Source organism: Puma concolor, chromosome E1 (genome assembly GCF_028749965.1).
Source record: "Puma concolor isolate L17-30 chromosome E1, mPumCon1.1.hap2, whole genome shotgun sequence".
Lineage (NCBI taxonomy): Eukaryota > Metazoa > Chordata > Mammalia > Carnivora > Felidae > Puma > Puma concolor.
In genome coordinates, this window is record NC_141680.1 from 57,625,761 (window position 1) to 57,639,558 (window position 13,798).

Sequence of the window (13,798 nt, forward strand, 5' to 3'; positions counted from 1 at the left end):
GGAACTGGCCCGAGGGACCCACGGAGCAGGCACGATGGGGTCCCAGGGTGCCTGAGGTGTGAGCAGAAGGCAGGCAGGCCGCAGCAGCAGAGCCAAGCCACGAGAGGGACAGTGGGTTCCAGGCCTGACTGCCAAACAAACACCCTGGCCCCCAAGAGTCCCCAGAGCAGGGAGCTGGCTCTGCAGCGCCACCTGGTGACAGGCGGGGAGCCGTGGCTGGAAGGTGACCCCGGGCCCCAAAAGAAGCTGCACACCAACCACTGGCCCTCCGTCACAGCTGTTTTATTTCCAGTACATTCCTGACCTGGTGACCCTCCACGGTCCGGCGGGAAAGAGCTGGGAGGGAGGAAAGTCAGCCTGCACTTCCACCCACCCCTAAAGTTATCTCTGGCGAGGGTGACCTTTCGCCAGGGGAAAGCACGCAGAGGGCCCTGGAAAAGAGGCGGCCAAGGCCCCGTGCCAGGGCAGGCAGGTGACACAGCTGTGGCGCAGAGTCCCTCTGGCTGACCCAGGCCCCTCTCCCCTGCACAGCATGCCTTCCGTCCCTGCCAGGCTGGGATCTAGACTCAGCGCCCCAGCAGCCCCAGCATCTCCTGAGGATCCAGCAGCTTCTCCCGGGGCTTCCCAGCACCCTTGCCCCGGGACACTTCCTCGGCATCCAGCTTCTCCCAGTCCGAGAAAGAGACAGGCCGGACCCCTGAGGCACAGGGAAGAGAAGTCACTGCCTCCACCTCCTCCTCCAGCCCCACCTCCAGCCCAGAGCACCCTTCCCAAGCAGCAGAAAGGCCCGGGGCTGCCCACCACACCTCCCAAGAGCTCACATGGGGCCCAGACCTCGGCTGCTGAGCAGGGCCTCAATGGCTGCATAGCCAGGCCTGGGACCCGGTGGCAGCAGCCCAGCCTTCAGGTCCTGCAACAGCATCTGGCCGGTGAGGAAGCTGTCAGTCATGGTGGTGGCGATGACGCCTGTGGGCCCCCGCTTCACCCAGCCACTGCAGTAGAGGCCTGGCAGGGGATAACAAAGGGTCAGGAAAGGACAGGTAGCTGGATACTTCTGGCAAGTCTAAGCCCCCAGGGCACACACCTGTGCATACACACGCGTGCACACCCCGAGCATACCCACGCTGGCCCGCGGCCTTGGACTCTTCTCAACCTGTTCATATCACACCACCCCTTCCATCTCAATCTCCCTGTCGACCAGGAGCTCCCTGAGGGTAGGAGATGGGTCTTGGCCCGCCTCCAGTCTTAGCAGGCCCTTCTAAATACTAGCAGAATGGGGCGCCTGGGTGCCTCAGTCGGTTGAGCGTCTGACTTCAGCTCAGGTCATGATCTCGCAGTTCGTGGGTTCAAGCCCCACGTTGGGCTCTGTGCTGACAGCTCGGAGCCTGGACCCTGCTTCAGATTCTGTGTCTCCCTCTCTCTCTGCCCCTCCCCCGCTTATGCTCTCTCTCCATCAAAAATAAATAAATGTAAAACAAATTAAAAAAAATACTAGCAGAATGAATGAATGGGTATTTAATCAGACTGGAGGCTCCTTTAGGACAGGGGCTGTGGTTTCCTCTCTAGTCCCAGCACCAAGCACAGGGGCCTAGCCCAAAGCACACCTCAGTCAAGTGACCGACTAGATCACCAGGCATATGTGGGCATGTCGGCTAGACTGAGAACCTCCCTCCTAGCTAGAGCCAGGAGGAGAGTGGCTGGGTCCCAGGACAGCATCCCGGAACAGCGTCCTGGCTCAGAGCGGTTTCTTAGTGCATGTCACTGGCCGAATGAATGAATGAACGGCCCCAGGTGACGCCAGCCTCTCCATCCCCCACCATGATTTCGTGCCCAGATTTCAGCATCCTCTCACCTGGCACATCTACAACCCGGCCTTCCATATTGGGGATGACCCCAAGCTTGGGGTCAAAGGGCACACTGGGGTCGATGGGACGGCTCTTATACCCAACGCTGCTCAGTACCAGCCCACAAGGGAGGTCTTCCGTGTCTCCAGTGGGCACTGCCCGGGCAGCCTCACCGACACCCTGTTGAGGAGAGCGTGGGCAACACCGGGCTGGGGTGGGGAGACTTGAGAAGACGGGTATCTTTGAGTAACATGAGACTTGCCTCCAGTCTGGTGACTGCCAGGCGAATGCCTGCTGCCCGTCGCCCGTCTGGTGATGGCAGCACCTGCTGGGGGCTTCGGAAAAAGCGGAGGCCCCAGGCGCGGGAGGCTGGTGCCTGGCGGGCAGCGTCCTCTGTCCCTGGCTTCTCCGTGGCTGTTCGAAGCAGCAGTTCTGTGAGCCTCTTCCTCGGGCGGGGGACCTCTGTCAGCAATGAGAACATCTCAGGCCTGGCCCTGGGTTACAGCCCTTGCCCCCAGTGCTCTCCCCCGAGCCCTGTCTGACCTAGACCATCCCCTCCCTAGAGAGCTGGGGGGCCAGGTCAGGGCCCCTCACCCTTGATTCTGTCCTGAAGGCCCAAGAAATCCGCAGGATCCAAAATGGGCCGGGTTCCTGGTAACTGAATCATCTCCCGAAGCTCCTTGGGGATGGGAGGTAGGGGAGGAGTTCAGGCCCAGAGCACTGTCCACTCTGGAGCCCACCCCAGAGACCAGACCACAGGGGAGACACCCCACCCGCCACCACAGAAGGCACTAGGCCCCAGGGCCCTGCCGGGCTCCCCCTCTTCCACCGTAGGCAGGAGCCATTCTTGGGGTCTCAGTCCTGCCACACCTCCCAAGGGCAGACCATCTATTTGGGACCCTGACCCCTCTCCCTCTGGCCCCGGCACCTTAATGGTGAAGGCTACTTGCAGGGGTCCGCGTCGGCCCACTATCCACACCGTCTTCACCCGACTCTGCCTCAGTACCCCCAGGGCAGCCTCTGTGATGTCCGTTTTCTGGCACAAAAGGAGGGCTTAAAGTCATCGGGCACTGACCAGGCAAGGGGCCTTTTCATTTGGCTGTTTCCCTACCCTCAGTGGGGAGAAGCTCTGCAGCCTGAAACGGCACCACTGCCCCACCTGGTGGCCAGATGGAGCACTGCCTCCAATTCTGCAAACGGCTCCAACTAGTAGCCAGCCAGGCTCCTTCCTGCTCTTTCGTTCAACAAGTGTCCACTCAGTGTTTTGCTTGGGCCAGGCACTAGGCAAGGGGCATGGGGGTGGGGTGTCAGTGGTAAGCAAAAGAGACACGGTGCTGGCCCTCACAGAGCTTCTGATTTGGTAAGAGAGAGTGACACTTACCAAATGTTCACTAATAAGTATAAAATTGTCATGGCGGTAACGTGCCTTGAAACAGAAGTAGACAAGTCTATGAGAGGGTATTATAGGGAAACAGACCTATTAAGGCAGTACTGGAGGGCTTCCTGGAGGAAGGGACAGCTGAGCCAAGAACTAAAAGATGAACACAGGTTAACTGGCAGGGGGAGTGATGTACACACTGAATAGGTGTTTGTTTGTTTGTTTGTTTGTTTGTTTGTTTGTTTTTTAGGGCCCACGTAGCTAGAGTGCAGAAAGCAAAGCGGAAACAGTATGAGGCAAAGCTCACGGGCTGCCTTTCGGAAGGCTTCTGCCTGGCACCATAGGGAAACAGAGGCACTGAGCTCAGTTTGGAGGATGAGGCCTGAACCCTGCAGGCAGTGGCACCCTCTCCTCAGTGTGTCCCCAGCCTCCCCACACCCCCCACCCCCCACCCCGCCTCCAGCCCCTGACCTACCCACTCACCTCCAGGTGCTCAGGTGGGGTCAGCAGGATCCGGGCCACATCCAGAGCCACATTCCCTTGCCCCAGAATCACGGCTGTGTCACAGCTCAGGTCTGGTGCCAGCTAGTAGGGAGAGGTCCGGGTAGGGCTCCCCTAGCTTTGGCCCCGGTCAGTCTCATCTCAGCTCATGCCCAATCCCCAGTCGAGCCCCCAGGCTTCCCTACACTCAGAAAGCCCACCCCACCTGAGCCTCAGAGGAAGCCCCTCCTCTCCTACCCAGCCCCGCCTTCTCCCAGAGGCCTTCCCTGGCTGACCTCCCCCCTCAGGCAGCCTGATGCTTCACATCTCATCTCACTGGGGACCTCCCAGTTTTGGACAGCGGCTCCCTCGCCCCCCAGCTGCGGCACCCAAGAGCTGGCTGAGGGGTGGGGAGGAAGAAGTAGCAGGAGTGCTCCCCAAACTCACCTCCCGGTTCTCAGGAAGCCCATTGTACCAGCCCACAAAGGCCCGGGCCGAGAACACCCCAGGCAGCTCCTCACCAGGAATTTCCAGGGCCCGATGGTCCTCTGCCCCATAGCTCTGAGAAAAGACCCAGAGTGCTTGGCACCAGCTAAGGGGCCAGGCAGACCCTGGTAGCCCTCCTCCCAGCTCCCCTGCCCAGTGGCTTGGGCCTCACCCCTACCACCTTCCATCCCTCGGCCAGCGGCCGCCCTGCCCCAATCCCCTGCCCACCCTGCCCCCCACCCGTGGGCACTCACCAGCACCACAGCGTGGTAGGCCGCCCGGAGCTCCGGCACAGCCACGTCCCTGCCCACCACCACATTGCCACGGAAGGCACATCGGGCCGAGCGAGCCGTCTGGGTAAAGGTGTTGATGACATTCTGCAACAGGCCCCAGAGGGGAAGGGGTTAGGGGCCGGGCACTTCAGGAACCATGCCTGAGCCACCCTCGCCTCACAATGTCCCCAGGCGGGAACCCGTGTGACATCCACACAGAGCACCTGGGGTCATTCCATGCAGCCAGGGAGCCCCCTTTCCCTCCTCACCTTAACCCATCTCCAAACCCCCTCCTCGGGCCCAGAGAGACCCACCTTCACCTCGGGGTGGTCGGGCGCCACGCCAAAGCGCACCAGGCCGAAGGGCACAAGCTGCTTCTCGTAGATGTCCACGTGGGCCTGGGGGTGGTGCTGGGGAGAGGGCGACAGTCGGTGGGGCTGAGGGAGAGGCTGGGCCCTAGGGCTCCTCCCATCCCCGATGGGGCAGGAGAGCCCAGCTCAGCGGGGGGTGGACACAAGGAGAAAGAGGGGCCCCCAACTCCCCAGCAGCCTGGAGACCCGGACAAGAGGACTGGGGCAGCAGCATGGTGGCACGGGCAGCTGAGGTCAGCCCTCGGGACTGCCAGCCCATCGCGAGGGAAGGAAGGAGGCAGCTCTCCCGCCACTGAAGTTGCGGCCGGGGAGCTTCATCACCCACTTGGCTCAGGCATGACACGCAGCCCTGCCTTTGAACCCTCCCATACTTCTAGAAATGCTCAGCCAGTCTGATGAGCTGAGAACTACGCTTTGAACTTGAGAGCCGCCTTAGCTCTAGCCTCCACAATCATCCTGTTGGAAAAGGGGTCCACAAGACATGGGAGGGAGGGATGTGGAAGGGAGAAGGAGATCGAAGCGGCTCACTCTCGGTCTTAGAAAAAACGAGCTCACTTATACGGTGGTCCCACGTGGCCTGCCCTCTGGAGCACCTACAGGGGCCACGGGGAAAGCAAAGGGTTGCGGTTGGGCAGACAAGTCGGGTCTGGCTCTGCCACCGACCAGTCACACGGCCCTGGCCAGTCCTGAGATCTGCCTGGGTGTCAGATTCTTCCTCTGCAAACTGGGACAGATAACAGCCCCCTCTCGGGGGTGTTGGGAAGCATCCAGGTCAGGACCGTGAGAGATGCTGGGCCACAGCGGGTTTGGAGTCAAGAGGTTGGGGCTCCCACGGATGACACTGCCCTGCCTTGGGGCACCCCCATCCGAGGCTCTTGCTGTGATGCTCCCGATTCAATGGGACTCCAGCCAAATGAGCTCCTGCCCGCCAGTCGCCCTCACCCCTACAAAGGCTCACACTCACCTCCTCACCTTTGTCCAAATCCCCTCTTGCCCTCCACCCACTGCCTGTGCCCAAGTCCAGGCTCCCCACCACCCACCTGTCCGAACGTGCCGGGGGAGTTATTTCTGGAGAACTGTAAGGCCCCGGGAAAGTGAATGGTGTAATTGCTGAAACGTCAGCGATGTTCGGGTCTCAAGGCTGTCGAGTGCGATAGCACTATGAGAACAGAGCCCCGTGATCGCCCAGGAGCCAGTTAGGGAACAGACCCACTGTAATTGCTTAACAGTCCTTGAAACCGCACGGCTTCCCTGCATGCTTTCACGTAAACACCAGATGTGTGTTTGGTCTATGTCTGGAGGCTCCTCGTGTCTTCCTCCCACGCTTTAACATTCTTGCGTGTTTCTACCTGGCGAACATGAAATAGAGACCACGTGCCGTTTGCTGCTGCTGCTGCTGCTGTTTCGCTGGCAGAGGTCAGCCCTGCACGTCCGCTTGGTCTAAGTGTCTGAGGACTTTGTCTACAGTGTGTGGCTACATGTGCCTCCTACTGTCCCCATCCAGGCCAGCCACAGGCAGTGCCCGAACCACCTCCCTCACGCCCCACTGATGCTGTCTCCACTCCGCAGGGACCAACCCCAGCCCCTCCGTGGTCTGGCTCTGTCCCACAGCGAAGTTTCTTAACTTCTCCTACAAAAGGACAGCTCTTCTGGGTGATGCTTGTGATCAAATGAGCGAGACCCGAAGCCCTTAGCCCCGCAGTTGACCCCTGTGAGCGTTCAATCAAAAAGCCACCCTTTGAGGAGCACCTGGGTGGCTCAGCCAGTTAAATGTCCGACTTTGGCTCAGGTCAGGATATCACAATTCTGTGGGTTCAAGCCCCGCGTCGGGCTCTGTGCTGAGAGTTCAAGAGACTGGAGGCTGCTTTGATTCTGTGTCTCCTTCTCTCTCTCTGCCCCTCCTCCACTTGTGCTCTCCCTCTCTCTCTCAAAAATAAATGAATAAACATTAAGAAAAAAAAAGCTGCCTTTTACCGTTACTGCTGCATGCAATCGCCTTGCCCACAAACCTGCCCTGCCTGCCCACCACCAAGGGACAGAGTGCAAACTGCTCAGCCTGGCAGTCCGTATCATACACAACCTGGCTTTTCATCTTTCATCCTTCTTTCCTGCTATGGAGCCTTCCCTCCTGGTCACACCACCTCATGCAAGTCCAAGGCCAGCTCCCCAGTGCTAGACCTGCTGGTGTGTTTACTGAGATCTCTCATGGCCGACCTTGTCTTCAGAGAACTCTCTCTTCTCTAACTCAACTCCCCCCTCCCCCTCTGGCTGTTCTTTCTCAGGCTTCTTCTCTTCTGCCCCTGCCCCCAATGAAAACATTCTCTGAGGTTCTTCCAATGTGGGACCCCCTCCCCTCTCCCAGACACACATTCCCTGGGGAAGCTGCAGCCACTCCCTCCTGTGACCTCAGATTCCCATGGACCTGCTGCTGTTCCACTCTCTCCCCTGCCCGGACTGTCCCCTCCAAACCTGACCCCCTGGATGACACTGCAGACACCTCAAACCCATCCAGATGGAAGTCAATTCCCCATTCCCCCCAAACTCTCCCCTTCTGCTCCTCTGTTCCCTCCCATCCCATCCACCCAGAGCCCAAGCTAGAACCTGGGGCTCCTCCCCGGCTCCCCTCAACCCTGCCCAGTCGGTCAGTCATCCTCCCCTCCTATGCCCCGCTGCCACATCCGCAGCTCTCCATTGCTCTCCTGGCCACCTAGTCCTGCCTCCCCGCTCCGCTGTCTACCCTACAGGCAGAGAGACTTTCCTGTCCAAAATGGGCTGCTTGCCTAAAACTTTTCAGTGAAGTCAACCTACTTAGAGCAGTGGGCTTCTGAATCCCCTGGGGGTGGGGGGGGGGAGTCTGTTTAAAATTGTTGATTCCTGGGGCACCTGGGTGGCTCAGTTGGTTAAGCAACTGACTTCTGCTTAGGATGTGGTCTCACAGCTCATGGGTTCGAGCCCCACATCAGGCTCTGTGCTGGCAGCTCAGAGCCTGGAGCCTGCTTTGAATTCTGTGTCTCCCTCTCTTTCTCTGCAACTTCCCCCACTTTTGCTGTCTCTCTCTCTCTCTCTCTCTCTCAAAAATAGATAAACGTAAAAAAGTTTTTTTTAATTAAATTGTTGATTCCTAGGCCCCAGCCCCAGTTTGATCAGGTGTGAGGTAGGCCCAGAAATGTGCATGGAAATACCTATCCCGTGGGACTGATGGAAGGAGGGGGAGGTGAGTGGACAGCACCATGAAAAACTGCCTGCCTGCAGGCCCGGCTGGAGCCTTCCGAGGCGCCCTGGCTCTGGGCTCATCAGCTCTCCACGCTTAACACACAAGCCTGTCTTCCCAAACTCACCTGTCCCCAAAGGGACACTCTCTCCGCCCTCCGGGCCTTGCCCATGGGGCTCTCTGCACCTGGGCCTCTCTTGCCTGCCACCTACCCCTTGCCCACCTGGCAGCTCCTTCTGTCCTTCAGACAGCACTTTGGACACCTCCTCCTCCAGGCTGAGTTGGGTGCAGCTCTTTGTACACCACGCCCTCCACCCCCAGTTTCTTACACTATCAGAGGCTTAGAAACTGTAAACTCTCTTCCTCTCCACTCCACAACCCTCCTACATTAGACTGGTATGTCCTTGAGCGTAGGGCTCATGTCTGTCCTGCTCACACCTATGTTCCTACTGTTGAGTCTGTGCCTGGAACGTGTCAGTGTCCAAGAAAGGACTATTGAGTGAACAGCCTAGCGTGGTACCTAAGAGCAGCTCTGACCCATAAATACGCAGAATAAGCTCATGGTTGCCAGAGAGGAGAGGGTGGAGGGATGGGTAAAATGGGTGAAGGGGAGTGGGAGGCATAGGTTTCCAGTTATCTAATGAATAAGTCACAGGGATGAAACGTACAGCACAGGCAACACAGTCAACGGTGCTGTGAAAGCCGGCCACGGTGACAGACGGTAGCTACCCTAGGGGGAAACATAACAGCGTAACATACACACTGGGTGGGGGAGAATCACTATGTTGAATGCCTGAAACTAATGCAGCATTGTGTATCAACTATACTTCGATTAAAATACATTTGAGGGGTGGGAGGTGGGGGGCGCAGGTGGCTCACCTACCAGTCAGGAAATCTGACTCTTGAATTCCACTCAGGTCATGATCTCACAGTTTGGCAGTTCAAGCCCCACATCGGGCTCCATGCTGACAGTGCAGAACCTGCTTGGGATTCCGTCTCCCTCTCTCTCTGCCCCTCCCTCGCTTGTTCTCTCTCTCTCTCAAAAATAAATAAAAATGAACTTAAAAAAAATAAAAAATTGGGGCACCTGGGTGGCTCAGTCAGTTAAGCGTCAGACTTCGGCTCAGGTCATGATCTTGCGGTTTGTGAGTTCAAGCCCCGCGTTGGGCTCTGTGCTGATGGCTCAGAGCCTGGAGCCTGCTTCAGATTCTGTGCCTCTCCATCTCTCGGCCCCTCCCATGCTCATGCTCTGTGTCTCTGTGTCTCTCAATAATAAATAAATGTTAAAAAAAATTTTTTTTAATAAAAAATAAAAATAAATACAGGTTTTTAATTAAAAAAAAAAAAAAAAAAAAAGAGCAGCCCTGCCATCTGCCTGCCTGCATTGAGAGCCTAGCACCTTCCCCGTCTGGGGGGACTCTGGGCAGTGTCACTCAGCCTCAGTGTTCTGACCTGTGAAGTGAGAGTCAGGACACCTGCTTCAGAGGTTGTCATGGGGAGATGAGATGCTGTACGGTACCTGGCTTGGCTAAGTGCCACTGCCCCTGACATGTTGCACTGTGTTCCTGTCTGGGGAGCACACCCAGTAGCTTGGAACACCCAGTGGGCAAGGACTGGCTTGTAACTGGCTCTGTGTCCATCCCCCAGCACCTCTTACAAGGAAAGCGTGTGCAAGTGTGCAGGTCAGAGCCCCTGCTCACACTGGGGGCACTGAGAAGCCCGCCTGGAAGGCCCAATTTTGCTCCCCAGATTTCAGACTCAGCTAGCAAGTGCCCCTTACGCAAAACCCTCCCGGGTCTCCCCTGACCCTGTGGGATCCCCGGTCTCCATCCCAGGGTCCAGGGCTGTTCTACCACAGGGCGGTTTGCCCATGCATGACCCCTCCACACGCAGCAGGTCCTCCCCAAAGCCCGTGGCCTCCTTCAATGAAGCTGAAATGCACCTTCTCCAGGAAACACTTTCTGACTGACTGCACCTCACTTAGCTCATGCTGTTCACATCACAGTAACTAGCTCTTTCCCCTGTGTTGCTTGGTCACTTTTCAGCAGGGTGTCCAACTCACATTGGTCCCCCCCCAAGACCGCCCCCCATTTAAAAATTTTTTTAATGTTTATTTTTGAGAGAGGGACAGAGTGTGAGTGGGGGAGGGGCAAAAAGAGAGAGGGAGACACAGAATCCGAAGCAGGCTCCAGGCTCTGAGCTGTCAGCACAGAGCCCGATGCGGGGCTCGAACCCACAAACCATGAGATCATGACCTGAGCCGAAGTTGGACGCTTAACCAACTGAGCTGCTCAGGTGCCCCAATCCCCCAGGTTTTAATATTGAAAACTCCATGTCCTAGGCAAACTAGGAAGATTGGTCATCCTACCTTTTAAGTTTCTGCATGTATGTGTGTATAATAATATATTCATGCTTCCTCCTGTCTCTCCATAGACACCCCAAGTCCCTCCAAAGTAAGGCCACTGTCTCATGTCTTAGCCTAGGTCTCCATCCCTCCCCCCTCCCACCAATATCTGCCCAAGCCTCAAGGGTAACCAGCAGCCTTGGGGCCCTGCCCAGCAAGGCCAACACTGTAAGCCTTGAGACTCTGGCCTTGGGGTGGGTGGAATGGGTGGGGGGGTGGGGGGTGGAGGGCAGCCTGAAAGAAAAACATAGCATGGGGAGGGCTGGAGCATGACGAAGCACCTATCAGAAAACTCTGAGAAGAGGGGGTAGCCTGAAGACATAGGACATTGAGGACAGAGGAGAGAAAGAAAGAAGGGAAGATGAGGGGCAGGATACAGTTATCCTGTAGGTCTACACAATCCCTGACGGGTTTGGCCAAAGAGGCATCTCAGACCATCTGCCACTGACCGCTGCCTATGAGGCAAACACACTTCTCCCATAGTTGAGGACCTAGACTGGGGAGCCCCAGATGGAGGTGACAAAGCATATAGGAAGTGTCCAGTCTAGATGGACTGGGAGACCCTTTCCCATCAGGGATCCAGGAGTGCTTTTAAAACTCACAAGGGTGGTACTTGCCCTCAGGATTGGAGCAGCAGGTGAATCATGGGAGAGGGAACCAGGAAGACATGGCTTACCTTTAGCAGGTGTTGGGCGGTATAGAAACCAGCTGGGCCACTGCCCACCACACAGATCTGGAGGTGCTGCTCCTGGGTGGAGAACCGCTGCCGGAAGCCTTTGTGGGAGGGAATGGGAAATGGGTGGGAGGTCAGATCAACACCCCCTCCCCACTTCCCAAACCAACAACAGTGTCAGAAGATGCAGCTTCCCAAGCTTCACCCCCAATTGCACTCTCCTCCTCTTTTTCCTCAAAGCCTTGGCGTTTGCAGGATCTCTTACTTCATCTGAACCCTCAAAGTCTGTGTCTTCATCCAGAGCCCTACGTTTCACCCATGAATGTATTATGCCTACTCAACACCCCCCATCACCCCTGAAGCTGCCTGCACAGCACTTCATTTTTCTTGCAAGGTTCCCCACCCAGCCAGCTAGAATACCACATCCTTCCAACCGGCTCCATATCCCAGTCTTGCTGGCGTGGACCCCCCCGCCATGCCCAACTGTGCCTCTTCTACCTACTCTCTCTCCACAGAATACTATATTGTCCATATAGACCCCTGTCATTCCTATAGACCCCTGTTTTACTTCGGACTTCCCTCTCGGCCCACAGACCTTCATATAACCCTCATTCACCTCTTCTCACACCTGTGCACCTCACAGTCTCCCCTTCTCACTTCTGTGGACTAACATCTCACCGCACAGGCCCCCGCCTGCCCCCGTACACCACGCCAATCTCGTCCGCATGAGATGACCTCTCCGGTCTCGCCCCTGGTCCCCTCTCACCCCTCTCCAGCCCTGCCCCAGTTCCGCCGACCCCCACACTTGGCGCTCGCAGGCCTCCCCGCGCAGCCATCCGGCCCTACAGGTGCCCTGCTCCTACTCGGGGTGCTCCCGGGGAGAGGCGGCCGGGTCCGACGCCACGCCGACCAGTGCCACCAGCGCCAGCAACGCGGAGCCATGGCTGGAAAGACCAACCAGCCAGCGGACCCGACCCCGGAGATGGCCCCGCGCTGGGCGCTGGGGAATCCTCGCTGCTCTCGGGCTTCGGCCCCGCCCCTCCCTAGCCCCGCCCCCAAGTCCCGCCTCCCTCGCTTTGGGAGAGCGCAGCGTGGAGGCCACACTCCCCCCGCCCGAAAGAATCCCGCCCCAAAGGAGAAGTCCGCCCTCGGATCCACCCTCTACCGCTGAGGGCCCGCCCCCAGGACGTCCGAACTGCGTGACTTAATAAATTTCTCCCCAACCTTTACCCTCCCTCCAATCGTCTAGATGCTAGGGTTGGAGGAGAGCGAATCTCCATCGCTGTTCCAATCCCGCCTGAAGGAGGGAGCCAATTAGGAAGGGGCTTACTTTACTTAGCCCCTCCCATTCAGAGACTCTCGTCGCTCTCTGATGACGCACGGGCCCTTCCCTTTTCAAAGCGAACCCTCCCTCCCTGCGTCTGGTTTCTTCCCAACCAATCACGAGTCGAGTTCCAAGGGCGCCTCCCTGTCCATTGCGTAATAACCACGGAGTCCGGAAGTCTGGAAAAAAAGGGCTTCTGCCGGAGCCTTCGGGGCTTTCTGGGCGTTCTGCAGGCGTGACCCTGGCCAGATGCTGTCCAGGTCGGGCTAGGGAGCATTTTAAACTTTGGAGATCCAATCCCGTCTCACCCCCCCCTCCCCTTTACGTAGGTAAAGAAACGGGAGAAGCGGCCTCGGTTCTAAGGACAGGGCAGATCTCCCACCCTTGCCCAGCAGCACTGGAAGTAAGGGTGAGGCTGCTAAGGCACTGGCCTTGGGTGCAGAATTGAAGGGAGCGCCAAAAGCCCCAGTAATCAAGATAAGTAGTATTTTCATGCAACGTTTTGAAAGATCAAAATTAATGCCAAAAATCCACGGTGACCAAAATATGTATTTAAAAGACAGAATCCCTGGTCAAATCTGGCCCAATAAACCTAATGCCAGCTTCAGCTTCCTTTTTCCCCAAGGTCCCTCTTTGTCAGACACTTCGTTGGAGAAGCCTTCCGTGATGCATCTTCTGCCGAGCTGGTTTAAGGTCCCTTCTTGCCCACCGCCCCCCCCCCCCCCCCGCCCCGCCCAAGACTCTACTTTAGCTCATCGTTACTTATTACACTGCCTTACTGTTTTTTAAATTGTCTTTTTTTATTGAAGTATAACAAACAGAAAAGTGCGTAAATCATAAGTGTACTGTTTGATGAAACCACAAGATGTAACCATATAAGCACCATCCAGTTCAAGAAATAGGACATGTGCCTCTCCTTGTCACTTCCCCTCCTTCCTATTGAGAAGTGAATGACTGTTCTGCTTTTTAAAAAGTAATTGTATTTTGTGCCTGTCCCACTGGACCAGGAGGAGGCAAACTATGGCTTGCAGGCCAAATCCTGCCCAAGCTGATGGTTTTTACATTCTTAAATGGTTAAAAGAATTGCAAACAATATTTTGTGGCATGTGAAAATTACATAAAGTTCAAAAAAAGTTTTATTGGAACACAGTCATGCTCATTTCTTTACATATTCTCTGTGGCTGTTTTCACACTTTGATGGCACGAAGTGCTTTGAGTAGTTGTGACTGAGGCCACATGGTCCACAAAGCCCAAAATGCTTACTATCTGGCCCTTTACAGAATGTATGTCAATTCCTGCACTAGATGGTAAGCTCCATGAGGTTGGGGCTCAATCTCATTCACTTTTATATCCCC

General features: G+C 56.6%; 1 protein-coding gene across 5 annotated transcripts; it reads right to left on the reverse strand.

The window, feature by feature from the left end:
- Positions 1-265: 265 nt before the first annotated feature.
- Positions 266-12,164, reverse strand: FDXR (ferredoxin reductase). Of its 5 annotated transcripts, XM_086687985.1 has the most exons (13): positions 11,983-12,164; positions 11,286-11,404; positions 11,123-11,194; positions 4,775-4,870; positions 4,443-4,565; positions 4,150-4,263; positions 3,706-3,807; positions 2,773-2,880; positions 2,439-2,523; positions 2,107-2,306; positions 1,853-2,024; positions 835-1,005; positions 424-697 (listed from the first exon to the last, which is right to left on the reverse strand). In XM_086687985.1, exons 1-13 carry the CDS (start codon positions 12,059-12,061, stop codon positions 567-569), a joined length of 1,572 nt encoding a protein of 523 aa, XP_086544111.1. In that variant the 5' UTR covers positions 12,062-12,164; the 3' UTR covers positions 424-566. The 5 variants fall into 5 exon arrangements, with proteins under 5 accessions (XP_086544108.1, XP_086544107.1, XP_086544111.1 ...); XM_086687982.1 differs by lacking the exon at positions 11,286-11,404 and having other exon boundaries at positions 266-697; positions 822-1,005; positions 11,123-11,220; XM_086687981.1 differs by lacking the exon at positions 11,286-11,404 and having other exon boundaries at positions 266-697; positions 822-1,005; positions 11,123-11,220; positions 11,917-12,164.
- Positions 12,165-13,798: the final 1,634 nt, after the last annotated feature.